We start from the raw sequence: 27,990 nt of genomic DNA on the forward strand, positions 1-27,990 counted from the left end.
CAAAAATCATAGACATTTATATTTTTTTCTTTCTAATTTAAAATTTTAAACTTAAATATAAATAAATCAATTTTGCTACTCGTAATAATTTGTGGCTTTTTTTAAAAGACTACATCCAAGGATCCAACTAGAGATGCATACGTCTAAAGAGTGTTAGACATATCTACCATTTGCCGATGCCTAAGTGATAAAATATAAGCCCAAAAACCCCAAGCCCTAACTAAAAGCTTACTTTTAAGGCCCAAATAACAGGTCTTTGTTGAGCCGAAATGATGATATATGAAAGATTTTTAATACAAACAAATAAAGATTAGTGATTTCATCAAATAAAACAATAATACAATAAAAAGTTATACTAAACAAAACAATATTCAGAAGCCATAATTTATAAAGAAAACTGTCAGGCCGAAAAGAACTGGCCTTCCGCCACTTTATTGGGCTTAACCTAGCCCAGACTATGATGGTTATTTTCAAGCTGGTTTAGAGCTATCGAGTATCACCTATCAGGCCGAACAAAGGCTCAGACTTTTAGCCCATTAAGCTAGTTTTAACCGGTTTTATTGAAAAAAACCCAAACCGCTATACGAACCGGCGGTTTGGTTTGGTTTCCGGTTAACCGGTTCCGAACCAGTTTTTTTGTACTAACAAACTAACGGCGATCAAGTTCGTTTTCTAAATGAACAGGGATATCCGTTCATGTTCGTGTACATTGATTTGTTCGGTTAAAGTTAAACGAACGAATACGAACATGTTGCCCTGTTCCTGTCGTATTGTTTACAAGCATATTTAATGTCTTTGACTCTTTGAAACCCTTTCACCAAAGTTTTGTCAACACATTGCAGACAATAAAGCAAATTACCCAACATATATTAATGTGATCCCCAAATGAAGATTAAAAACATACAAATATTGTTTCTTTGTTCTTTTAGCTCGTGTTCTTTTCAATTCACGGCATCATTAACACACTTTTTATGTAATCGAGAACCTTGTCAACGTTCACTGTCCACGCTACTGATACTGGTTTATAGCCCGTCCACGGATTTTCAGAATTCCATCTGCATCACATTGAAAAATAGATCATACACTATAGAAAGAACTATGGGCGTAAACAAGCTGAGCTGCGTGAGATTGGCTTGCTAAAAGCTTAGATAGAACCGAGTTTAAGCGGGATTATGATTATAATTTCAAAGAGTATATATTAAATATACCTTTTCAATCCTTGGTCCATTAGGGTATGCCCTACACATAGTCCTTGAGTTTCAACCCTAACTACCCCTTTCTTAAAGGTGAACAAATCTGGTCGAATTAGTGCCATGAAACAAACAGGGTCATGAAGAAAAACTCCTGAAAATTTAATAAAATAATATCAGCCAGATTATACATTATGACTTTTCATTAATATTAACTAAAGGGCATCGATAAATCTACCATAGACATTATCAGATTTCACATGCCAATCACGGTAGAATTTACTAGAATCCCACAAAAACCGAGCATGTTTCCCTTCAGATTGCTTAAGTTCATCAAGATCATCATCTGAAGACACAAATGTTAGTCAACCCTTTTATACTGAAGTAACAGAATTAAAGAGATGAAACAAACCTGATAATAGAACTTGTGTTGTAATATTTATGCCGACAACGTCTATATTTGCACCAGAAGTGAATACAATATCAGCTGCTTCAGGGTCCCCGTATATCTGTATTTACATTAAAAAAACGTTGACTCTTTTAATTTCTCTATCTGGGGCCCATCAAAAAAATGAAAGTAATTAGTTTGAAGGACTGGTTGTTATATACGTTTGCTTCAGCAGCTGGATTAATGTTTCCAGGTGCAAAGAAAGCACCACCTAGTATGACCACTCGTTTAACCTTAGTTGCAAACGAAGAGTCCCGTTTAATTGCCTACATCAATAAAATAATCAATCAATATCACAGGTAACAACGTTGATTATGAAGAAATTTGGCCCGGTGAGACCCAAGTCAATGGGTCAAACTGTTTTTTTTTACTTATCAAACATGTTGAATAAAAGCGTTTAGTTTTAAAATAATTGTTTTATCAAAAATGAACAAAAAAGTGTTTCTGGGTCAACCCAAAAAGAATGACCCGTTCGTGTATCAGTCTGCTGACTTTTTGGAACAAAATGGGTTATATTATTATTAATTATGTTATTATAAAAAGATTTGCAACTTACCAAAGCTAAATTTGTTAACGGGCCGAGTGCAAGTATAGATACTTCACCAGGATATTGTGAAACCGTATCAACTAAAAACTCAGATGCGGATTTCTCTATTTTCTTTGATTTTGGGGCAGGTAGATTTAAGTTACCTAATCCATCTGATCCATGAATAAAATCTTGAATCTCTGGCTCTCCACCCTGTAACATTTAAAATAGATATATAACATTTTTTTAATATCAAATCATAATTTAGACATAGAATACAGGATTAATTTCATAACAAGTTCAAAATATTCATATATACCTAGCCGAAACTTTAAATATCATATATACCCAACTTTAATGATTTTTTACTCAATGACCACCTATCCCTTTCCATTATATTTGTTTAAACCCTATTTTTTTATTTAAATTTTGAATGACATCGACGATAAGCAAGCGAACTACACCGTCATCTCTAGTCTGTTTAGGCGTCGACAGATAATCGAACAATTGAATGGGTAAAAAAATTAATTTAACTAGGGGTAAATAAAAAAAATGAAGTTAAAGATGGCCATAAAAGAAATTCTTAAAGTTTTAGATAAAAAAGGGTAAATGGTCATTTATTAAATTGTTTTAATGAATTGGGTATATTTGCTATTTTCCAAGTTTGTAGGAATATATATCAAATTGCCCCTAAAATATATATACCTTTAGTGGTTCTGGGCTACCCTCAGCAACAGGAACACTTGGACATCCTGCAATCTCACACTATCCTTTTGCACATGAAAACGGGTAATAATCATCTAAAAGGTCCAAAAATGTCTATAAAATTTTAAACTTATAGAATGAAATCATGAATATGAGACAGATGAGTACCAGAAGCAGGGCATTACGAGTAGCATCTTTTGTAGAAACATTACCAAATATTGTTGTCAGCCCTAAAATCTCCAAATTTGGTGTCTGAAAAGCCATCATGATCGCCATGCTGTCATCTGAAGTATAAATTCAGGCATTGTCTTATTCAGTTTGACTGATTTAAGTTACAGAAATGTGTACATGAGTTAAGTATAGATAATACATTAAGTTGTACATTAATGCGAAAGAGTAACCATTTGTCATAAAGTTTATTGCTTAGAGTTAGCTTGTGCATGCACATAATCTTCAATTTATTAAACTTGTTGTTACAACTTGAAATCTCAACAACACATTAGAGTTTAGGCTTTAGAGTGTTTGACAAAAACCATATCATAATTTAAACTCTCTTGTTATTCAGATTTGATTAGGTCTGTAAACGAACTCAACCGAACCAAAAAAAAACCTTGTTCATGTTTGTCCGTTAAGCTTTCATCGGACAAGGAAATGAACTTGTTCGTGAAAGGTTCACAAACACAAACGACATTTTATTTGATTTAGCTAACTAAAAATGGTCAGTGTCAACGATCTGGTTCGCTTCGGTTCGATTACCAAGTTTGCATCGGCGTTCTTTTAACATTCACATTCTATGTTAATTTCACATCAAAATTAATCACATAATACTCAAATACATTTCTGTTCTATAGTTAATAATTTTGCTTAAATCTATATGATAAGACTAGAAAAGTCATTAAAATTTTTTAAAACCTGTAAGGAACAAATATAAACTAACAAGCATTGACAAACATAACTGGACATAAGCTAACACATTATCGCAACTGAATGAACACGGCGACTGTTGATGTTAAGTTAGGTTCGTTTGCAGATCCGTTGTAAAAAACCTATAGATGCAAAATCCCTAAACATACCTAACTAACTAAATAATGGCCTAATTTTGTGCTTCAGAATGGAATAATAATAGTGGTTGAATATAATTATTATACCTAACTTGAATCTCATCTAGATCATTACCTAATCGCCAATTTGAGAATAGCAGCAAGTAAGTCTAGGTTAAATAAATTTAAAGTTGAATGAATGAATAAGCAACAAATATAATAAAATAAAGATGATACCGATGCCAGGATCCGTATCAATGATGATCTTCTTCTTCTCGGAGAGTCCGCCGTCATTGCATGCCAATTCACCGTCGCAGTGATTCAACATAATAACCGGTGCAGAATCCATGAATTAATTATTGATTCGTAGGGCCGAAAATGAGATCTCAAAAATAAGTGGAATGAATATTATTAATCTGCTTTTGTGGGGGATATGTAGTGAATTCAGTTGTGACCTGTGACGTGGAAAAGGAGGAGTACCCAATTTTATAATTAAACAAAAGGCGTGACAAGGAAAGCAATGTGCGATTATTAAAAATAATAACGAAACGTGTAATTTATGATGTGGTTTTATTTGGGAGAACTCGAACCTGATTGAAAAACTTGAAACCGAAAGTATTCGCGATGAAGATTCAAGTATGAGATCGGGTTTTTACTTTTCTTTTTTATCACCGTCGTCGTCTTTGATGTTATAAGAACTCTTTTGCTAATACTAAACATCCCATTTTTTTATTTTTACTTTTTTTTTTGCTTTTAAGTACAAGTTCATAATATCAAACACATAATTTTCCACTTCTAAGTTTTTTTACATCAAAAGCGCCCCTTTGTAAAAAATAAATCCTAGAATTTAAGAGAAACATTTTAAGGTAGCCGTGAAAGTTTTATATACAAAAATCAAGTAATTTTTTTCCTTTGTAAAATAAGCATGCATGTTGATATTTTTAATTAACTCTTTTTAATATTAAATAGTAAGGTTACCTTTTGTGGATATTGATTTTTGAGGTGACTTGTATACAATAATATAATATTACATGATATATAATATTACATGATATAGGGTCAACTTATTAATAAAAATAAAAGGGTGAGAAACTATAAATAATTGATATGTATCAAGTGAAGATCAAAGGAAAAATGGTATAAAGGTAATTGTATACATTTTCTCTCTCCACATGCAAGGCACATGTTAATACCCCTATCATTTTAAAACGTTTATAACTTTTTAGTATGATATTTTTTTTTAAAAAAAAATTCATCATAATAACAAGCGTTTTTTTTATCTTTAATATGAGTATGATTTTTGTTATATAAAATTTAAAACAAAAATCACGTCATTGTGTCTTTTCGCACACCATTGTTTCTTTTTCATCATTGTGTCTTTTCGCACACCATTGTGTCTTTTTTGTCATTGTGTCTTTTTTCGTCATTTTGTCATTTCGCTTACCATTGTGTCTTTTTTCGTCATTGTGTCTTTTCGCACACTATTGTGTCTTTTCGCTTACCATTGTGTCTTTTTTCGTTATTGTGTCTTTTCACACACCATTATGTCTTTTTTTCGCTTATTATCGTGTCTTTTTTCGTCATTGTGTCTTTTCGCACACCATTGTGTCTTTTCGCACATCATTGTGTCTTTTTTCGTCATTGTGTCTTTTCGCACACCATTGTGTCTTTTCGCTTATCATTGTGTCTTTTTATCTAATACATAAAACACAATGCTTAATACATGTTACACAATAACTTGAAACGTAAAACACAATGGTGAATACGTATAACACAATGACCTAAAACGTAAGACACAATGGTGAATACGTATAACACAATGACTTGAAACGTAAAACACAATGGAAACAACATATCACACAATGACACAATGAACAACAAAAAAAACACAATTAAAAAAACCCATTAATTTTTTTGTTATTTTTATATAACAATATGATACTCATATTAAAGATAAAAAACGTTTATTATTATGGTGAATTTTTTTTTTAAAAATAATGTCGTATGAAAAAGTTATGGACATTTTAAAATGATGGGGGAATTGACATATGCCTTACATGTGGAGAGAGAAAGTCAACAAATGTGTGTTATTACCTTAATGCTCTTTTCATCAATTTTTATTTATTAAATTAATCTCAGTCATTCAAATCTTAGATCAATGGACTAGATTCCTTCTCACCCTTCTCATTTTTGTTGTCCTTTGTATTTTAACTTTACCGTGATATAAGCCTTTGTTTGTTTTTATTTGATACTTTATCACGTGCCAAGTAAAGTAATGTTGATTACCTTACGTGCAAGTCACCTCAAATGTTTAAGATGTCAATAAACTTTGTTAAAAGACCTACATGATAAAAGTTGGGCGGCATGACACCTTTTCCTTGAAACATGATCATAAATCACATGAGATATGTTTTACCACTAAAATTAATATTTACATCAAAACATTTGTAACGCGTTGTTATCTTCATAAAAGATTTGTTTGTGGGATATGTATATTCGAGAAAAATAGGGAATTCTTTCAAAATATATATATTCTCTTCACGAACAAGGGAATTCTTTCTACCCTTTCTATTACAATTTATACGACTCACATGAAAATTATGATGAGCTAAAACTCAAATATGTGCTAAAATTTTAATGAAATCTCACTTGAAGAACAAAAATGTTTTTGTGATAAAAGAAAATTATCAAGTACAATAGAATATGTTAAATATCCGAAGTTTATTAGATGACAAATTTTGTTTAGACTTTTGAGCAATGTAAATGAACAAACCAAGACTACTCACCAAACTACATGTTTTTGAAGGCAAAAGGCAATTCATACTCAACATACGGTTGATACACAATCTGACCGTGGATTGACCGTGTGGTAACTGTTCGGTTTCTAAATTTCAGGATATATAAACTTGTCACAGATCTATATCATGATCCAAAAATCTTGGTATTGAAATTTCAAATATTCTAATAATAACCAATACCAACCACAAAAGGATTTTCTATATAATGCTTATCAAAGTAACACTCCTGGAAAATATTTTTACAATTATCGTAGCTTTGTTCCGTAAAAAAGTTATCCTTGTTAGGAACAAAACAAAGTGACAACACACTCGCACAAATGATTATTCACTCAATTACAGAAAATATAAACTGTAAACGACACAAGAATTTTAGGTGGTTTTTTCAGTATTGATATGCGCATCATGACAAGTGCAAGAAAGTTGTTTAGTTTACAAGTTATGAAATGAATTTTGTAAACCAACATGAAAGTTACAAAGGTGCTAACAACTAACTATACATCAATTAATACCTTGTTCATGAACCAGTTGGTATTGTGAGTTAGGGATCCCATTTTCAAGTTCTTGAGAAAGATTAGGATTCTTTTCACTGTGAAATCAACATTCATACCTTAGCAGTAGATAATAACAATATGTAAATTAGTGTGCAAAATATAATTACAAAGATTATATAATTTCAGTAGCAGTTTATATCTTGAATAAAAGAGACTCACGTTTTCGAATATATGAGAAGACCAACACCAACAACCGCAAACGATACATAGTATAACCACTCTACCTGCAACGAAAAGACGTATTTTAGCCCTGGATGCAATTCGCAGAACTTGAGGCTATACGAAAAGAACAAAACAAGAAACTTGTACTTGTTGTTGGTAGAAAAAGATGCGAATGACAACAGCCCACATATCGGCCGTGAGGAGTGACAGATTGAACAACGTGGATCCACTTTTCTGCATAAATTTCAATAATATTATGAAACATTCTAACTCACAAGCCCCACCAATACCCTACTAACTAGATGTGTAAACGAGCAGAGCTGAGTCCGAGCTCGATTGGCTCGTTTTCAGCTCTATTTCTAAAGCTCAAGCTCTATTACACCCCAACTGTTAACCAGTGAACCATAAAGCACAACATACGCTAGGCCGTGGCCCTGAAGTGGTTAAAGCAATAACCGGTGAAAGCAGAATTCGAACCTAACTGGAGACATGCTAGATGGGAATCAAGATAATAAGGTTGTCTAGATGGACTAAAGAAACAAACCTTTAGAATAAGAAGAGTTAGACTGTAAAAGATGAAGAATGCCACCGTGTAGCCAACAAACGTTAGTATCTGCAAGAAAATAAATACAATTGGACTATGAATATTATTGTCACACCCTTAAAAATACAAAAAAGCAGTATATCCACTTACAAGTTCAGTAGACCATGTCACTGCTTCCAAATTCTTCCTCTCGAATATCGTACTAAATATTTGTTATGGAAATGGAGTAAGGGTTTAAACGAGCCAAGGTGTTTGATTACTTTGAAAGGTATTTTGGTAATTTAGGTCCCAAAACGCTACAGGTTTTTTTTATATAGTTTTTCAAAGGGAGCTTTGTTTTTACAAGCATATCATATATCATAGAAAAGGATACATCTCAGTCACACTAAAGATCGTTCCAAACAGACCAATCATTGCTAATACTTCAAAACGACCATTTTTCTTAACACAAAATTCCTGCAAAACGATTAGATATATATTATATTCATACGTCTTAAAGGTGGAAATTTTGACTCAATTACTCGTAAAGTATAGATAGGTAGAACTGCATTATGTATAGTCAAATGGGTTAAGCTAAAGAATTTAACTACAAAGGATAAAAATCTCCTATATCTCTTAATTAATAAAAGAGTTAATTACACGGATAGTCCCTGTGCTTTGGCCCAATAATTGGAATCCGTCTTTATGGTTTAAAGTTATGCATATTGTAGAGGTAGGGTACCAAAAAGACCCAAATACCCTTAAGTATCACCCGCGGGTTATAGAGAATCCTCTTATAAACCACCCGCGGGACACATGGATCACCCGCATATCACGAATAAGGAGGAACGTCCTCATAACACATGCGGAAGCATCCCGGCTTCCTCAAAAGTCATCCGCAGGATAGGATATCTATCCGCCTAAACGTCCGGAAGACAAGGCCAGCGGGACAACTGTCATAACTCAAATACTCTCTAGAAGAAGGTTCATGATTCTTACTTGGAGAATACGTGACTAAACAACCAATAAATAAAGGATACCTGGCCAGTTTGTTATAACCGTGCACATGGCCAGGGTGCAATCCATCCTATCATCGGGCGACGCGTGTCCAGGTTGTTATGCCCATGCACATGGGACGTATAGCTCAACCTATCACAAGAGGACACGCGTCCAGGCAGTTATCAAAGATCTTCTGAAAGAGGACAGCTGGCCAATCATCTTCCTACATCCTTCGGCTATTAATACCTTGTCAAACGGTATGAGGCATTCATTCACTCACTTGCATTCTGACTACACTTAGTCTGCTTACTTTAGTACTTTCTTCATTTACGAAGGTTACTGATTCTCACGCCGGAGGGTGGTTACAGGAAGACCCCCCCTCTTGTCCTTCCTGTAACGAGATTCACGGTGTCTGTTTTGCAGGTTCCGGTCATTGGACTTTGGGAAGCTTTACTCATATCTTAGTTGTAATTATCATACTTTACCTCGTAGACTCATTGGATCCAGGACCCATACCCGGGGATTGGATCCGTGTTTCTTCATTGGTGCCATCCGTTTTTGGTGTTAGAACAACAATAATTTTCGTTGGTTTTTCGGTTCGTTTGATATGAGTAACCTTCCTGAAGGGCCGACGGGAACCCCTGCACCAGATTCACGTGTAACTAACACAGAAGCACCTCCGGGTCTCAGTGTTTTTGCACGAATTACGACTCCAAGTGGCCGTACTCTTGAACGTGTCACAGCACTGGGGTCACGAATCACCAATGTAACACCTGGGAATTTACTCTAGAAAATATTACAGCACCGACCGGCCTCACTCCCACAGACATGGGACGTGCCTCGGCACCGGAAGGTTCCAATTTGGGTAACCCCAAACAAATTGCAGAAGAGACCCGCCGAAACCGGTCGATATTTGATCCAGAAAACAACTCGGGCGACTCTTATAGGATGAGATCTCAACAACGTAACTCTAGATCTAGAGGAACGTTAACTCCTGAAGAATGGCTCCACGCGCAACAACAAAGTTTGGTGGCTGAGTATGAACGCAGAAAACGTAACGAAAGGTTTCACATTCGTACTCTGGATTATGAGTAATCTCCCCGGAGATCTCTTTCTCCTCCACCTATAGTGAGAGGAAGCCAGATCCGTTACAGTCAGCAGGCGGAGCCAGAGTTTGGTGAAATACCGAGGTTACGCCCACGTCCTCGCATAGACATGCGGATGCCATCCTACTTGGAGGAATTTGATAGCTATGATTCAACTTATCAACCGGGTGAATACAGTACGTATACCGGAGATAGTGAATGAGCTCCAGAGCAAGGAGTAGTCGTCCGCATGACATAGTTCGCCATACCGTATACCACAACAATGCTGAACGAGACTTCACTAAACCATACCGCCTCGCAGCTTTCGCCGAAAAATCAAAATTCATAGCAAGCATTGCCACAGCACCCGTTCCTGTTAATGCTAAGATACCTACATCAGTATGTAAGTACAATGGTATGACTGATCCAAGCGATCATCTCCAGAATTTTGCGGTGGTAGGCCGTGTTAGTGGTTGGACGCTTCCCTATTGGTGTAACATGTTCGCATTGACATTAACAGGGGCAACAAGAGAATGGTTCGAAAAGTTACCTGACGGTGAAATTTCTAGCTGGGACGATTTGGTGAAGAAATTTTCTCAACAGTTCAGTCAACAGAAGAAACATACTCGAGACCAATCAGAAATTTTAGACGTCGTTCGTCGCGATAACGAGTCTATAGAAGATTTTATCACCAGATTCAATGATGAGAGCCTGAACATCGGTGGTATAAGCAAAGACATGCTTCGGGGTGCCTTCCGCAAAAACGTCAGATGTGATGATTTAGTCCGCACACTTACGGGCAGAGATGGAATGCCAAAAGAGTGGGACGATCTCATGACTGCAGCAAAAGTGTATGCGAACACCGAGAAAACGTTAAGAAGTGGTAATTCAAAGCAAAAATTTAAAGTCGAGTTCCAAACACCGAGACCAAATAGACAGGCGAAAGGCCCTATCTGGTCAAGACTTCAGCCAAGTACGGAAGCACCAAAACCATTTGATGCACGATCCCTCATAGGCAATAAAAACAAAACGGGACCCTCGAACCGAGGCCCCAATAACTGGACTCCCTTTTCAAAGACTCCCGCTGAAATTCTCACCACGGAGAATGTGAATTTTAAAAAACCGCAGCCACTGACGAGAAGATCATTCCTTGACCCGAAAAAGCGTTGTTCGTATCATGATGACATTGGTCATAATACGAATGAATGCAGAACATTAAAAAATGAAATTGAAGCAGCTGTAAAGTCTGAAAAACGTGGACACTTGGTAAAAGGTGGAAAACTTGACAATGGTAAAGCTCTCGCATGGGATATCCAGGGTCCGAGTAAAAAGCAAGTTAGAGATTTAAACGTCCATATGATACAAGGCAGGTATGATACATAAAAAAAAAGAGGAAGGAGTCTGATGATGAGGAATGGAAGAATGAGCCAGTGATTTTTCCTCGAATCAAAGGGGTCCCGAATAAAAAAAACCCCTTGATCCTCACTGCTCAATTCGGACATTACCGTTCCCAATACGTCTTCTTCGACACCGGTAGTACTTCGGACATTATGTATGAACAATGTTTTGAACAGCTTGACGAGGAAGATAAGGAAAGGTTAAAACCCATCCACGCTCCAGTATCGGGATTCGGAGGGGAAATAATGCATCCGCGAGGGGTAATCTCATTCCCAGTCACCTTAAGTGATGGAATTCATTCTAGGACAGAAGAGGTCGAATTTCTGGTTTTACCAGCAACATCAAAGCATGACATTATTCTTGGACGAGAAGCGATTGGTGACTTCAATGCTCACCCGTCCACAGCACACGGTGCAGTAGGAATCCCAACTCACACCGGCATAGCAATAATTTATGTTAATCGACACTGCTTTGCAACAGAGAGCTCAAAACCTAGCAAGATTCCAAAACAAACTATGAGGACTGAACCAGAGAAATGAGTTTTGAACAAAAAATTTCCTGATCAAACTGTAACAATTGGACCTGCTATTTTCGAGATAGTACGGACTTTCTTAAAACAGTTATTATCGAAAAATATTGATGTGTTCGCATGGCAACCCGCGGACATGACTGGTGTTCCGCGGAACATTGCGGAGCATAAATTAAGGGTAAACCCGTTGTTTACGCCTATTGTTCAAAAACAACGTAAGATGGGTCCGGAACAAACAAAAGCAATGAATGAGCAAGTCCAGGACCTCCTACAAGCTGGAATCATCCGCCCAATTCGTTATCAGACCTGGGTTGCCAATCCAGTTATTGTCCCCAAAAGCAATGGGTCATGGCGGATGTGTATCGATTTCAAAGATCTAAATAAAACATGTCCCAAAGATTGTTATCCCTTTCCCGAAATAGATCTCAAGGTTGATGCTGTGGCACCATTCAAATTCAAATGCTTCCTGGATGCCTACAAGGGCTACCATCAGATCCGCATGGCAGCGGGCGATGAGGACAAAACAGCATTTCGTACCGATCAAGGCACTTTTGTTACAAAATGATGCCTTTCGGACTAACAAAAGCGGGAGCCACATATCAACGATTAATGGACATAGCGTTTAAAGATCAAATTGGCCGAAACTTAGAAGTGTATATGGATGATCTCGTAATAAAAAGTGTTGAGGAAGACCAGATGTTGAGGGATATCGAAGAAACTTTCGAAACTCTGAGGAGCATCAATATGAAGTTGAATCCCGCCAAGTGTTCATTTGGAATGGAAGAGGGAAAGTTTCTGGGAGTAATTGTCACGGATGCGGGCTTCAAAGCTAACCCAGATAAAGTTCAAGCTATAGCCCGCATGCCTTCTCCATCTTCCCTCAAAGAAGTTCAGACACTCAATGGCCGACTGGTTGCTCTGAATCGTTTTTTGGCAAATCATGCAGCTAAGTCTCATCCTTTCATCTCAACTTTAAGGAATTGCCTCAAGAAGGCACAATTTAAATGGACCGCGGAAGCGGAACAAGCTTTCTGGAGGTTAAATGATGTTTGATGGAATTGCCCACGTTGACAGCACCCCAAACGGGAGAACCTTTAACGTTGTATCTATCAGCTTCCGACATTGCCATTGGGGCTGTTCTTCTGACAGATCACAAGAATGTTCAAACACCGATCTACTACGTCAGCCGAACGTTATCAGACCCCGAAACAAGATATTCCATGCTGGAAAAACTTGTTTTGGCGCTAGTATATGTTGCCCGACGTCTCCGCAGGTACTTTCAAGGGCACCCCATCAATGTCTTAACTGGATATAAGCTAAAAAACGTTCTCAGTAAGCCTGAATTGTCTGGACGATTGGCCAAGTGGGCCATCGAGTTAGATGAACACGCAATAGAGTACAAACCTAGGCCAGCAATCAAAGGGCAGGTGCTGGCGGACTTCGTGACAGAAGTCCCGTATCACAAAGAAAAAGAATGTTTGATCGAGCAACAACCCCAAGCACCTCCGGAATCAGGACAGATTTGGTCCTTATTTACGGATGGAGTTTCAAGCAGTGAGGGATGTGGCGCAGGCCTCAGGCTAGTCAATCCCGAAGGCCATAAATTTACATATGCCATAAAGTTGGACTTCAAAAGTACCAATAACGAGGCAGAATATGAAACTTTTTTGGCAGGCTTGAGAATAGCTAAAAAGCTTGGGGTTAAGCATTTGGAAGCCCGAGTGGATTCTATGTTGATTGCGCGACAGATCAACGGCACATACGAAGCGAAAAATGATATCATGGCTTCATATGTGTCACATGCGAAAGATCTGATGCTCCAATTCTCTTCTTGCAAAGTCATTCATATAAAGAGAAGTGAGAACAGATCAGCAGATGCCCTCAATAAATTGGCCTCAACAAACTTCGAACACTTTGCCAAAGACATCCGCATCGAAATATTAGACTGCCCGTCTGTCCCGCAACATCAGGTCTTAGTGATCCAAACGGGAGTAGAATCCTGGATGACACCGATTACAACATACCTGTCGTCCAGAGCACTTCCGGAAGGAAAAACAGCGGCCCGGAAGATAAAGCACAAAGCCTTGAACTATCAAATACTTGACGGTGTCTTGTATCGACGTTCCTTCCTCGGACCACTACTACGATGTGTGGATGCTGAGGACGCGAAGTACCTAATCAGAGAAGTTCATGAAGGCATTTGTGGTCTTCACGCTGGCCCGCGAATGGTTGTGGCGAAGTTAATGAACGCCGGATACTATTGGCCGGGGATGCACTTGGATGTTGTAAATGAAATAAGAAAGTGTGATTCTTGTCAAAGGTATGCCCCTAACACGCTACGGCCAAAGAACGAGTTAGTTCCAGTCACTTCAGCCTGGCCGTTCCAGAAATGGGCTATTGATATCACAAGACCTTTCCCTGAAGCCCCTGGACGGGTCAAATTCTTAATAGTAGCCATTGACTACTTTACAAAATGGGTGGAGGCCAAACCACTTGCTTCTCTAACAGCAGCGAGCGTTAAAAAATTCTTGTGGGAATTCATCATATGCCGTTTTGGCTTCCCCCTAGAGCTCGTTAGTGACAACGGAACACAATTCGCGGACAGTGGGTTACAAGAATGGCTAAAAGAATTACACATTTCTCAAACCTTCACCTCTGTAGCTCACCCGCAAGCGAATGGTCAAGTTGAACGAACTAATCGGACCATCAAAGAAGGAATCAAGGCCAGACTAGGAACTAAAAGGACGGGTTGGGTGGACGAATTGCCCCATGTACTATGGGCTTTCCGCACTCAGAAAAACTCCAGCAACTCCGAAACCCCCTTTAGTAACCTATGGCACAGAGGCCATGATTCCGGCTGAAATCGGAATCCCATCCGCTAGAGTTCTCATGATCGAAGATAATGATCATGAACTCCGGATGAACCTTAACCTCCTTGACGAAAGGAGGGAATTGGCATCGATCCGAGAGCATAACTATAAATGCCAGTTGCAAAAATATTATAACTCTCGGATCCAAAGATGTGAATTTGACGCGGGAGACTTTGTCTTCCGCAGTAATGAAGCCTCAGGACAAGAGCCTTCGGGCAAGTTGGCCCCTACCTGGGAAGGACCTTATAGAGTTCAGAAAGTTCTATCTAAAGGTGCCTACAAACTCGAAAGGTTGGATGGGACAGAGATCCCTAGAACCTGGAATGGGGCCCAACTGAGAAAATTTTACATTTAGTTGGTTTTTCTTTTGGCCTGCGTGCCTAACTAGATGCTAAGAACCTTTGTAATTTCGTTTCTTGTAATTCGGCTTATGCCCTAGTTATGAAAATTTTCATTTCAGTCATTTGAGACTTGTATTATTACATAATCCTTTATTCGTACACAAAGAAGATCCGCCGAAAACACTTATATTATAAAAAAAATATATATAAACAAAGTGTGCCGGATACAATAAAAAGCCTTCTTTATTCATACAAAAAGGGATTACAAAGACATAGAGGAACTTAATTAAGAAGAAATGAGAAAAATCTATCTAAGGAGCGACATCGTTGTGTTCCGCATCATCGTTTCCCGCACCTTCTTCTTCCTCTTCTCCATCAAGTTCTAGAAGAGTCTTTAGCTGCTGGATGCTGTCTTCCTTATCAGCAAGTCCGGATATCTGATCCGTCAAGGAGAATTTCAATAAATCGAAATCCTTTGACCTCTGCTTAAGGATGGCAACAATATCCTGACCAGCTAAGACATACTCCTCAGGAAGCTTGGAGTTTAATCCAAACTGATAACCTTCTTGGAAGCCTAGTTGGCGACCGACCTGTTTAGAAGCTTTGAGAAGGATAGCAACACAATTCCCAAGCTCATCACTAGCCCGGACATCAGCAATGACCTGTCAAAATCATCACGTATAAATAACTCTAAACACTTAGATTATTTGTGGCTAGAATAGAATACATACCTTGGGAATAGCTTCTGCCAATAGCCATTTTTGGTCCGCTTTGGCCCGCACAAGCTCCATCTTGTGACCAGCGCACTCCAAAGCTTGGTCACGATTTTGGCATTAAGATCAGAAGACGCTTGTCTTTGGCCGCTGATTCAGCCTGCAGAGCCTCAATCAACTTGGCCTGTTCAGCCATTGCTTTGGCTTGTTCTTCCAATTGCCCCTGAAGGGCAACCTTAGCTTCCTCGGCTGCGGAGCGAGCGACCTTCTCCACCTCCAGGGCTTGGACGGTTTCTCTAGCTTCGTTTATAGCCCTAAGGGCTTCTTCTTTAGCATCAGAAGCAGAGGCCGCCAGTTCGTCCCATTCTTCATTCATCGCCAGCCAGTCTCTGGTTATCTCATGGGTAGTGGAAATAGAATTTGCCACATAGTAAGTATGAGAGTTCAGCAACTCCTGGCGGACGCTGAGGCGACGTCTTTCCTTTTCACCATGCGGAAGACCCTCCCGCAGAAATTCAGAACATGCGTTCACGTCACGGAATGTCGAATCCCGCCGTAAGGTCCAATTAGGTTGATGCGGGGTAGGGTCTTCCTTTTCAGGAGTAGGGGAAGTTTGGGAAGCATAAGGGAACGTGCTTACCCCCCCCCCTTGATCCCTAAAACGGTAACATTATAAGAGGGCGACACCTTGGCATGATCAGTCGTGTCGACCCCCTTACCCTTCAAAGGCGAATCATCCGCTACAACTACCGGGTCCTCGGCAGTATTAGGAGGCGGTGGTGGCGGACGAACAGGGGAATCCTTTAAACCGGAAATACCTTCAGACAGGATATCCAGATTCACTAAAGACCGTGGGTTAGACATATTCCAACTCAAAAATAAATAAAGAGACGTAAGGTAAACTTTGCATACCTAACGAAGGATCCTCAGCATCAAGCTGGTCCAGGCGCGCTCCCAAGGCGGAAGGGTTTGTCTTTTTAGATTTTTTCTTCTTAGAAATAATCTTTACGGGATTAACCTTGCGCTTGCCCGCCACTTTGGAAGCACCTGCATCAACAACTGGACGATCACCCTCAGCAGTGACTTCCTCAGCAACAGGTCTCTTACCTTCTGCTACAGTGGTAGCATCGTCTTGCTCCGCCTTTTGGTGGGACGCAGCACGTTGACGAGTAAGACCTGCAGATGAATTCCCAGCTCTGTTAACATCAGTTGAACAAATTTCTTCACAAAGTAACGACTCCTCGCTAGACGAGAAGAGCACAATCACTCCGCTAGAAGAAAGAGCAGTTATAGGTTTGGGTTTTAAAATGCCCTCACCTTTCTGGATACAATCTTTAACATATGCCTAACCTTTGGCATACATCGCCTCGGAAACTTTAGGTTCCGGGCGGAAAGCTATGGGGAATATAAAATTATAACGGGTGCGCTCAAGGAAAGGCGCATCCCTCTTATCGATTGGACGTCGCACCATCATACCCCCTCGCGATCCAACAAAGTACTAAAGGCGGAACCTTCACCTACACATAAAAAAAACAAAGTTAGAAAATGCTTAATGACAAAACAGAGATAACAACAAACTTACTCTTGTTGGTCTCCTCGTAATATGGTTCCAGACTTGGAAAGGGCCACAAGCGGCTCATCTTGGCACTCACCATTGCCCCTTCATGAATTGGGCGCAGGGGAGTTGGCGTAGATGTCAGCGTTTTATACCACGCTTGGTCCTCATGGGCACTAGCGGGAACCACAGGAATGGGGGCGTCCGCCTTGCGTTTGGTCATCTTGAAGGGAATGACATCCTCATGAATCCAGAAAAATTTGGGCTTCCAGCCGTGAAGACTGCGGAGCCATTCCGTTCTGATGGTCCTCTTTTCGATGGTTGCAAAACTGTACCACCCATCGCGAAAAGTCATCTTATAAAAAACGGCAAACATGCCAACAGTCGGTTCTAGGTTATGAGTTTGGCAACAAAACTCAAAATGTCGAATCTTCAACATCCCAAAGGAATGGAACTAGGACAGATGAATCCCGTAAGTCGTTAAGACCGATCCGACAAATTTGGTAATCGGAACCCGGAAGTTCCCCGTGGTAAAATGATCCACGTAGACAACCATTTTATTCGGAGGAGGACTAGTGGCGATAGAACCACTAGCAGGACGCTCTGGCTCCCACTCCGTCGTTAATCCCTAAACGTTAACGACGTCATTATAGTCCTCTTCTTTAAGGCATACGACAACGTCGCTGATAGTAGGGGTATTCTTCTTCTCTTTCGCCATTTCAGTTTCAAGAAAATTAAGAAATCACAGAAAAGGGGAAGAAAATTTCAGAGAATGATGAAAAGTTTTGTCTGCTTGAGAGAAATCTGAAAGCGATAAGATTTAAATGGAAATCACAAGGGTCATACTTATACCCATCGCAATAAATGCGATCCATGAAGTGCCAGAGGAGAGAGAAACCGCGGACCACCAGATGGCTGACACGTCAGGCGGGAAATTCAAGATAGTGCAACCAGACTGTCAACGACGTCATACACGTCTTATCAGTTGCCCTCAAGAAATTTCTCTCTCCGCCACATCTGCATATTTATCCGAAACTTTCAAACATTTCAGGATGTTGAAGATTTCAAAAATATATTCTAAAAAGATATTTTCTTTGAACAAAAGGATATCCACAGAAGATAAGATTTTTTTTTCTCATTATTCAAAAAATAATTACAAAAAGAGAAAAGAAAAAGTTACAAGTTACAAAAACCTACGAATCCATTCTACGGATTTGTGGAAGTTTCACCTTCCGGACCCTTTGATGAAGTATCTTCCGAAGAATCGTCCTCAGACTCTTCACCAAGATAGATCTTCAAGAGTTGTAAGCCGTCATCAGCGGACGCAAACTCCGGAAGCATTTGCTGCAGCAGGAACACTAGATCGTCATGTTCTTTTATCCGCGTAATTCGGGCTTGTTTAACATCAACTCCATAAAGCGGATGATCTTTGAATGTACGGTTACTTCGGGTGTAACTCACTCTTTCATGAAAGCCCGCAACACGCCCAAGGGAAGAAGAAGCAGTCATCACATTGGCGAAACTATCATTTAGCTCTTTACTCCCTTTGATATGGCGGATTACCTGTTGAGACAAAAACTTAGGTTCCCAGTATCAAAGAGTGAGAGTAAAATAACAAGTAATATAGAAAACTTACAGCATCAACGCCCCGAGTAAGGAACCATTGACGGTCCTGCTCCGCACGTTCTGACCGCGTTTGGAACTCCTTCGATTCCGCAACAACTTCCTCATGATCTTGAAGAAGAGAGTCGTAGGCACCTTGAATTTCAGTAGCACTCTGATCCTTAAGTTTGGCCTGCTCTTTTTGCAACTTCAGCTCCGCCTCAAGATCATGAATTCGGGCACCCTGAAGGGCCAATTGATTTTCCAATGCAGAGTTGGCTTCCTGGATTAAGTCATCTTTGTCCTTTTTGTGCTTTTTCCCGATCAGCTTCACGGATGGCATTTTGCTTCTCACAAGCTTCTTTCCGTCGGCGAGCGGAGCTAGCATTACGATCTAGCTCGCTCTTAAGAGCATTCTCCGCATCAGCCTGCTTCCACTTAGCAGTTTGGGCGGCAATACGGTGCTCCTCAGCCTCTTTCTTGGCAGCCTCAGTGGCCCGCCGAGCCTCTCCCACTTTCCCGCCTAAGGTACGCCACTCACTCAGGACTTCTTGGCTACCGGCTAAAGCATTGGCCAGGTGATAGGCCGCATTGGTATGAAGATCATGACGGGAAAGATCGCGTTGATACGCCATCTCAGTAGGTGGCGTACAATGTTCGAGAAAATCCATGCAAGTTCCAAGGCGAGAAAATCGAGACCCATTAGTAATGCCCCATGAAGGGACAAACAGTTCATGTGTGTCACCCAGACCCGTATCCCCGTAATAACGGGAACCCGAAGGTTTAAGACGAGCTGGGGTAGAAAAATGTTGTTGTGGAGGAGGACGAGGAGGAGATTCTTCAGTCCGGAAACCCTCCTCATTAACAACAGGATTGTTTTCCTGCTCGCCAATACCACCCCCAGCCTGAAACAGATAGTCAAAACGAGTATCACGTCCAGACTGGGTATGAATTTCCTCCGTCGCAGTACCAGCTGGCGGCGTTGGCACCCTGTCTTCCACAACAGTTTCACTGGGAGGAAGGGTCGATTGACCTTCTATATTAAGGCCACTCGGCGGAGTGGATAGATTAACCTCAGCATCTTCCCTCGGAGAAGGAGACGATGGTTTTTCAATATGAGGAGTTGGTGTAGGTAGCTTCTCAGATATATCCTCACTAAAGATCAATGGATCTACATAAAAAGCTACACTTAGCCAAACACTCATAGAAAGAATACAGTATTTGAAGAGAGACACATACCTTCAACGGTATCAATGCGATCAGAAAGGCTATATTGTGGTTTCTTGGGACGGTGCACCTTTCGTTTTTTCTTCGATGGCCCCGCTTCAGTATCCACAACCTTCACATTTGTGTGCTTCGTATGAGAAGCTGCAAAAGCTCTCTTTTTCTCCAATTCTGCTAATAAAGATGAGACAGAGGAAAGTTCAGAAGCACCCTCATCAGAATCTTCTTCCTCATCCGAAGCAGAAAACCGAGAATCATCTCCATCATCATCACTTGATGATAAGATGGCAATCGTTCCGCCGGAAGTAACAACAGTAAGGGGAGGAGGGTTTAAAACATACGCACCTGTTTCGAAGGTGGCATCCGAAGTGATAGGCTCAGCCTGAACCTTTTTTGGAAAAAGGAATCGAGACTTAGTCTTAGCAAGGATGGGTTGATCCCCCGCCTCGCGGATGCTTTTACGCACACACCCTTTGTCCTCAAAAAGGGCATTAAGCATGGAACTCCGACCTGAAAACAAAAGTTGATCTATAAGAATACTCAAGTAAGAAAAAACATGATAACAAATAACTTACGTTCATGTAGGTCCACAAAAATAGGTTCCATAAATTCTGAAGGCCACAAACGGCTCATGCCTGCCCACACTAGGGCTTCCTCTGGCAATGCACGCATAGGTGTTGGTTCCGTCATGAGAATACGATACCAGTCACGACCTTCGTGAGCAGCCGTCATAACATCCGGGAGAGCAGAATTTACCGGACGGCGGATCATAGATAAAGGAATAACGTCTTCAGAAATCCAGAAGAATTTGCTCCGCCAGTCTGTAGAAAGCTTTTCAACTTCGTATCCGATACGCCGATCGGAAACTTCTTGACATATGTACCAACCATTACGATTAACAAGACGATAAAAAACTGGAAGTCGGTCAGCATGAGGTACAATATCACGTGCTATACATAAGAACTCGTAGTGACGAATTCGCATCATAGCACGTGGATGCAGTTGGGATATATGGATCCCATAGACGGTTAACACTTTTTCAAGGAATTTCGTTATAGGTAAACGGAAGTTCCCATGAACAAAGTAATCAGAATACAAAGCCATTTTCCCAGGAGGTGGGAAACTGGCTATCGAACCAGGGCCTGGGAACTCTGGTTCCCACTCTAATGGAATACCATAAGTCTCTAACAACTTCTCATAGTCAGAATAATCCCATAAAATCTCTATCTCGTCAACCTCTGTTTGAACGTTCGACATCTTAGGAAGATTCAAGGAGGACATATAAGAAAGTTTGATACTTTATCAGAGAGAAAAGCAAAAAGATGGCTAGAGAATAAAGACGATAAAACTTCAAATAGAAGATAACTCCCACTATTTATACCAATCGCAATTAATGTGATGGGATATGAACAGTAGAGAGAGAAAAACATCATCCAACCAGTGACTGCCACGTCACAAATTCGAAAAAGAGAAAAAGTTGTACAGTCGGGTACAGTGACAGCCGTAAAAAAACGTCCCATCACCTGTTCACACGCCTGCGAGTGGTCAACTTGTCCTTTTTCATGATTATCCATACCATCAGAAGATATTTTCTACCTAACTTCTGAACAATAAAAATCCCCAAAACGCATTAAGTGCAGAATTTCACCCGCATAAAGATTTCACACGGAAGAAACACTGGACTAGGGGGACTTGTAGAGGTAGGGTACCAAAAAGACCCAAATACCCTTAAGTATCACCCCCGGGTTACAGAGAATCCTCTTATAAACCATCCGCGGGACACATTGATCACCCGCATATCACGAATAAGGAGGAACGTCCTCATAACACATGCGGAAGCATCCCGGCTTCCTCAAAAGTCATCCGCAGGATAGGATATCTATCCGCCTAAACATCCGGAAGACAAGGCCAGCGGGACAGCTGTCATAACTCAAATACTCTCTAGAAGAAGGTTCATGATTCTTACTTGGAGAATACGTGACTGAACAGCCAATAAATAAAGGACACTTGGCCAGTTTGTTATAACCGTGCACATGGCCAGGGTGCAATCCATCCTATCATCGGGAGACGCGTGTCCAGGTTGTTATGCCCATGCACATGGGACGTATAGTTCAACCTATCACAAGAGGACACGCGTCCAGGCAGTTATCAAAGATCTTCTGGAAGAGGACAGCTGGCCCAATCATCTTCCTACATCCTTCGGCTATAAATACCTTGTCAAACGGTATGAGGCATTCATTCACTCACTTGCATTCTGACTACACTTAGTCTGCTTACTTTAATACTTTCTTCATTTACGAAGGTTACTGATTCTCACGCCGGAGGGTGGTTACAGGAAGACCCCCCTCTTGTCCTTCCTGTAACGAGACTCACGGTGTCTGTTTTGCATGTTCCGGTCATTGGACTTTGGGAAGCTTTACTCATATCTTAGTTGTAATTATCGTACTTTACCCCGTAGACTCATTGGATCCAAGACCCATACCCGGGGATTGGATCCGTGTTTCTTCACATATAGTCCCCAACCACTTGGTTTGCTTCATTTCGCCCTTTTCAAAATTTACACTTTAACCCATTTTTCTAGTTTACTTATTTTAAAATTACAGTTTAACCCTTGTTGTTTTTTATCACTATGATTATTATCATAATTAAATATATAACTAGTATATTTAATAACGATAGCAGCAGCAGTAGTGGTAGTGGCAATCGGAATAATAGTAATAGTAAACAAAACAAGGGTCAAACTGTAACTTTTAAAAGAGTAAATTAGTAATCTTACCTGACACATGGACCATTTATGAAAGCAAACTAGGTGGTTGTAGACCATATCCATAAATTTTAAACCACAAGGTAATCTGGCCCGAGGCACAGAAAAAAATTAGATTAGTTTTGAAATAATTTGAATTAAAAAAATGTAATAAAGTATCTATGGGCTGGCACTTGACACAACCCGACCCGACTTGTTTTAACCCCATTAGTCAATCCGCCCGCCTATATTACCGCCTCTAAATAGATGCCCATTGTCTGACCTCTCCAACATTGCTCAATGCATAAAAAATTGTCCCTCCAGTGACAAGTATATCACCCAAAAGTGGATTCGAACCTCCTGAAATGCAATAAATTATCAATCTATAGTTTATTATATTTATTATGAAAAATATGTAATTTAAATGTTTATATGAAATCATCATCACCTCCACCACCAACTCCAACATCAGAAAGAACCACTAAACAAAGGCCTAATCCACAAATAGCTGCACCAAAAAGCTGCCATAGAGAATATTTTGTGCCCAAAAACAACCAAGTAAAAAGTATGACCCATGCAACTGTCCAACAATCCAATAATGCCACACTAGTAATTGATGTGAAGTAATATGCTGAATTAACTGCAGTCAATGGTCAACATTATAAAAGTCAATATCCTAATATGAGAACCTAATACGCAAAAGTAAGAGATGAAGAGTAGCAAACCTACAAAGATAGTTGCCTTGAACATCAAAAAATGCTATAAGTGCATACCAATACCATGGATTCTGCACAAATTCCATAATGAATTGTATAAAACAATGATCAAACTTTAAAGCAATTTACTCAGAACCAAGAATTAAAACAAGATAAGTAAAATTGAAAGATTGAGGTTTTATACAGTCACACATAGATGTATAAGTTGCTGACCACGAGTTCATGGCGTTGGTATAACAAGATGCTTCCATTGACCACGGTCAAAGCCATATAGCCAAAGAGTCCCAGAGTAACAGGTGAATTAGCACCTATTGAGAAGAAACAACCCGCATATATAGGTCAAAATACCATAAAATAACTGAAGAAACCGACTATAATTTAACAAATAAGAAATAAGGAAAAGAAACAGACAGTTTTTGGATATCAACAAATATATATTGTTAGGAAATGAACATAAATTATTTAAAAATATATATGAGTTCTTGTTTTCTTGTGAATTGCAGGTATCTAGCACACAAATTGTTAATTTAGTTTGTGTTTCAGGTGGATTGAAGCTTGGCAATGTATATCTACTTCTATCTATTATACACACACAAATGTCAAAAGGTATAATACTATATGCATACTTAAAAATCTAGCTGTTGTGCATGAATTTTGGGTTAAGAAGAACTGTATTATTAGCAACGGATGTATTGCCACATAATCCAACAATTTGTACACTTTAACCCCTGAATCCTCCTAATTATATGTTTAAATATCTTCCTAATGATATGATTATTACACTTCTCATGATCTTAATGAATCAAACAACAAATGCTTAAAAATTAAATGCTAACTTCAACGCTCTAAACTTACTAAACCATAAACAATATGTCAAGTGTCGTAATCATATCATCAGAAATATAACTACACAGAACAATTTCACAAGACTCGCATTTTTGTAAGGATAACAACAAATAAGTAACTTTACCTAGACAAACTGCAATAAATTAATGACAAAGTGCATCACGGAACGGATTAGCTTAATATCTGGGCTATTAGATAGACATAGAGTATATTAATTAGGGTTTATTGTAAAGAATACTACGGGTGCAAACGAGCTGAGTTGCTCGCAAGCTACTCGATATCGGCTCATGAAAAAGCTCAATCGAGCCGAGCTTAAACGAGTCCGATTTCGAGCCTAAAAGTAAGCTAGTTTAATAAACGAGCCCAAAGCTTGAGCTTTGCTTATCGAGCTCGAGCCGGCTCGTGAGCCTAAAAGTAAGCTAGTTTAATAAACGAGCCCGAGCTTGAGCTTCGCTTATCGAGCTCGAGCCGGTTTGTGAGCCTAAACGTGTCTGTCATTTATATAATTTTTATAATATATATAATGTTATGATAAAATAACTATATAATACAAATTTTATGTTATATATAAAATTTTAATTAGAAAAAATATATAAAATAATTATATATATATATATTAATTAATAAATAGTAAACAAGTCGAGCCTGATCCGAGTTCGAGCTTGGAAAACTACTCACGAGCTGAGGTTGAGCTTTAGATATAAAGATCGAAACGAGCCGACCTCCGTACCAGCTAATATAACCGTAATTTTCCCTCATTATCTTAAACGGAACAAACAAATTGCTGCTTAAGTTTACTGGTATCTGTTGTAAATAATGAATCATAATTACAAGTTTCACAAAATTGAATGTGTAAGACAGACTAAGAGAATGAATGATTTGATTAAAATAATACCGAGATTGGCGGATAGAGAAGAAGTGAAGTTGAGAATTGCGAGTATAAAGGAGACCAATTGTCCGAGTAGCAAAACGGACACCACATTTATCCAAACCTCAGATGATGTCCGCCACCACCTACTGCCGGAGGAGCTCATCGATTGTAGGTCAACTTCTGATGGAATTCACGGACAAATTATTATTATTATTATTATTATTATTATTATTATTATTATTATTATTATTATTATATATATGTCTGTGGTAATGGCGGGAGATCGACTGCGGTTAAAATCGTGACACGTGAGTTAAACAAACATATGGATAAAGAAATTTTTTTATAAATGAGAAATATGAGAGTGATTAAATATTGTTGGGTTTCTACGTGTTGCGTCATTTGAAATGGCGGAAGTTGTAGAGAGTGTCATATATTGTCTGATAAATTGAAGGTTTTTCTGGTGTTCCGTCATTTCCAATGACAGAAGTGACTTATTATCCACGTGTTTCGTCGTTTGAAATGGCGGAACACCACTTTTACCCTTTATAGCATGCCCCTATAACATATGTTTCACTTTCACCGTTTAAAATGGCGGAAGCGAATAGTGATATTCCTGACACGTTTGACGAGACCTATTAACCACATTGTTCACTCATGTCATTTCAATTGGTGGAAGTGAACAATACTGGCACTTATGATAATTGACATGACTTTTCTGCCTTTTGACCATATTATTCTCTCATGCAATTTCAAATAACGGAAGTAAACAGTACTGACACTCATGACGCATTGACAATACTTTTTTTCCTTTTTGATCATACGATTCACTTATGTTATTTCAAATATCAAGAGCGAAGTTATATTATATTTTTTACAATATTATTTTTCTTAAAAATTTTTATTTGAAAAATATATTTTCCATTTATTACAACTTTTATTTTTCTTTTCATCTTTTCTAATAATTATGAAACCAAGGTTTTTTTTAACATTTTTAGTTTATATTTTATGAGTAATTAAAAAAGTAAAATTTAAATATTTCAAATAAAAAATGTATAATTTAAATATTTTATAATAAATATTTGAATTTGAAATATTTAAATTTTACTTTTTTAATTACTTATAAAATAAAAACTTAAAAAACTCTGATTTCATGGTTATCAGAAAAAATTAAAAGAAAAATAAAAGTTGTAATAAATTGAAAACTATATTTTTCAAATAAAAAAATTTAAGAAAAATATTACTGTAAAAAAATAATAATATAACTCCATTTGAAATGGCATTAGTTAATAGTATGATTAAAGAGGAGAAAAATCTTGTCAATATGTTATCAATGTCAAAACTGTTTACTTCCGTCATTTGAAATGACATGAGTAAATAGTATAGTCAAAAAGCAGAAAAGTCTATGTCAATTGTCATGAGTGAACAATGTGGTCAAAAAGTCTCGTCAAACGTGTCAGGAATACTACTACTATTCATTTCCGTCATTTCAAACGGCGAAGTGAAACAAATGCTATAGGGGCGGGCTATAAAGGGTAAAAGTGGTGTTCCGCCATTTAAAATGACGGAACATTAGAAAAACCTCCAGCTCACCAGACAATTTCTGACACGCTCTGCAACCATTGTAGGTTCAGCCATTTCAAATGGCAAAACACCTGAAAACCCAAAAATATTTTCTCTCTTCTATAAACCATTTCATCCCTTTCAATTTTCCATTTCAAAAGATTTTTCTATGGATAAACTAAAATGACACAGGGAGACAATTTCATAATAAATAAAAAAAAATATCAAATAATTTTTTAAATGTGAGGAAAGTTAAATGACTTGATCACCCGACCCGAGTCAATCTGAAATAAATCTTTTTTATATGCATACAAAGACTCATGTGTCGGTCACTATAGTAACATAATATTAAAGAAACATTCATATAAACAATGGAACCGTTAAATTCAGGTGCACCCAGAGCCGGTCTTTAGGGAGGGTTGGGTGGTCCTGTTAGGCTCGATTTCCTTTTTTCAAAAAAATTATATGTATTTTATGAAAAACAATATGTTTATATAATGTTTAAACTTAATTATGTTACAACTAGTTTGGCTTAGTGGCAAAAGAGTATGATTCTCAAGTTCTGGGTTTTAGTATGATTTTGGACATGTTTAAGCCTATTTTAATACAAAAGTTTTTTACACAACCCAAATCATAACCATGTATGCCAATTTAAAAATTAAATTGTTTAAAGCAAAAAAAAATACTCATTTTACTTGAGGCTCAATATGTTTTTCGTCTTCGGTCAAAAAAAATTTTTGACTTCTCGGAGCCGGGCCTGGGTGGACCATTCATACACATACATTCATAATTCCTCAAAACCATTCACATTTGGACTTGAAAATCAAGAGTAAACTCGAGATGCTTAAGGCCGGAACAAGTCAGGCGGTGAAGAAGCATCAATGTGAAGTGTGAACTACCTCTTGTTAGGATTGTGGTACTGTCATGTAGCGGATCCATATTTTTTTATTATGTGTCGGCAGAAACAGGCATAGTTACCGGTCAAAACAAAT

The 27,990-nt window shown here is 38.6% G+C and overlaps 2 protein-coding genes across 3 annotated transcripts in view; both read right to left on the reverse strand.

Annotated features, from left to right (window-relative positions):
* Positions 1 to 846: 846 nt before the first annotated feature.
* On the reverse strand, positions 847 to 4,273 carry LOC143622835 (putative uridine nucleosidase 1). The gene is made up of 9 exons (XM_077093874.1): positions 4,147 to 4,273; positions 3,038 to 3,153; positions 2,870 to 2,929; positions 2,195 to 2,377; positions 1,800 to 1,904; positions 1,603 to 1,699; positions 1,429 to 1,536; positions 1,209 to 1,344; positions 847 to 1,055 (listed from the first exon to the last, which is right to left on the reverse strand). Exons 1-9 carry the CDS (start codon positions 4,256 to 4,258, stop codon positions 947 to 949), a joined length of 1,026 nt encoding a protein of 341 aa, XP_076949989.1. The 5' UTR covers positions 4,259 to 4,273; the 3' UTR covers positions 847 to 946.
* A 2,785-nt stretch (positions 4,274 to 7,058) lies between these two features.
* Positions 7,059 to 27,990, reverse strand: part of LOC143623015 (uncharacterized) — a 165,490-nt gene continuing 144,558 nt past the window's right edge. The window contains exons 1-11 of one of the 2 annotated variants that reach the window (XM_077094017.1): positions 25,460 to 25,613; positions 23,932 to 24,026; positions 23,732 to 23,789; positions 23,451 to 23,642; positions 23,286 to 23,362; positions 8,338 to 8,420; positions 8,115 to 8,166; positions 7,965 to 8,033; positions 7,568 to 7,654; positions 7,418 to 7,482; positions 7,059 to 7,293 (exon numbers count right to left, since the gene is read on the reverse strand). In XM_077094017.1, the coding sequence (XP_076950132.1) occupies positions 7,206 to 7,293; positions 7,418 to 7,482; positions 7,568 to 7,654; positions 7,965 to 8,033; positions 8,115 to 8,166; positions 8,338 to 8,420; positions 23,286 to 23,362; positions 23,451 to 23,642; positions 23,732 to 23,789; positions 23,932 to 24,026; positions 25,460 to 25,598 (1,005 nt within the window). In that variant the 5' untranslated portion in view covers positions 25,599 to 25,613 and the 3' untranslated portion in view covers positions 7,059 to 7,205. Of the gene's footprint in view, positions 7,294 to 7,417; positions 7,483 to 7,567; positions 7,655 to 7,964; positions 8,034 to 8,114; positions 8,167 to 8,337; positions 8,421 to 23,285; positions 23,363 to 23,450; positions 23,643 to 23,731; positions 23,790 to 23,931; positions 24,027 to 25,459; positions 25,614 to 27,990 lie in introns of those variants that run through there. The other variant, XM_077094018.1, reaches the window with a different exon arrangement.

The sequence above is a fragment of the Bidens hawaiensis genome, unplaced genomic scaffold (genome assembly GCF_021521415.1).
Source record: "Bidens hawaiensis isolate Kalapana, Puna unplaced genomic scaffold, B.hawaiensis_p1.1 tig00003244_1, whole genome shotgun sequence".
In the NCBI taxonomy this organism is placed as follows: domain Eukaryota; kingdom Viridiplantae; phylum Streptophyta; class Magnoliopsida; order Asterales; family Asteraceae; genus Bidens; species Bidens hawaiensis.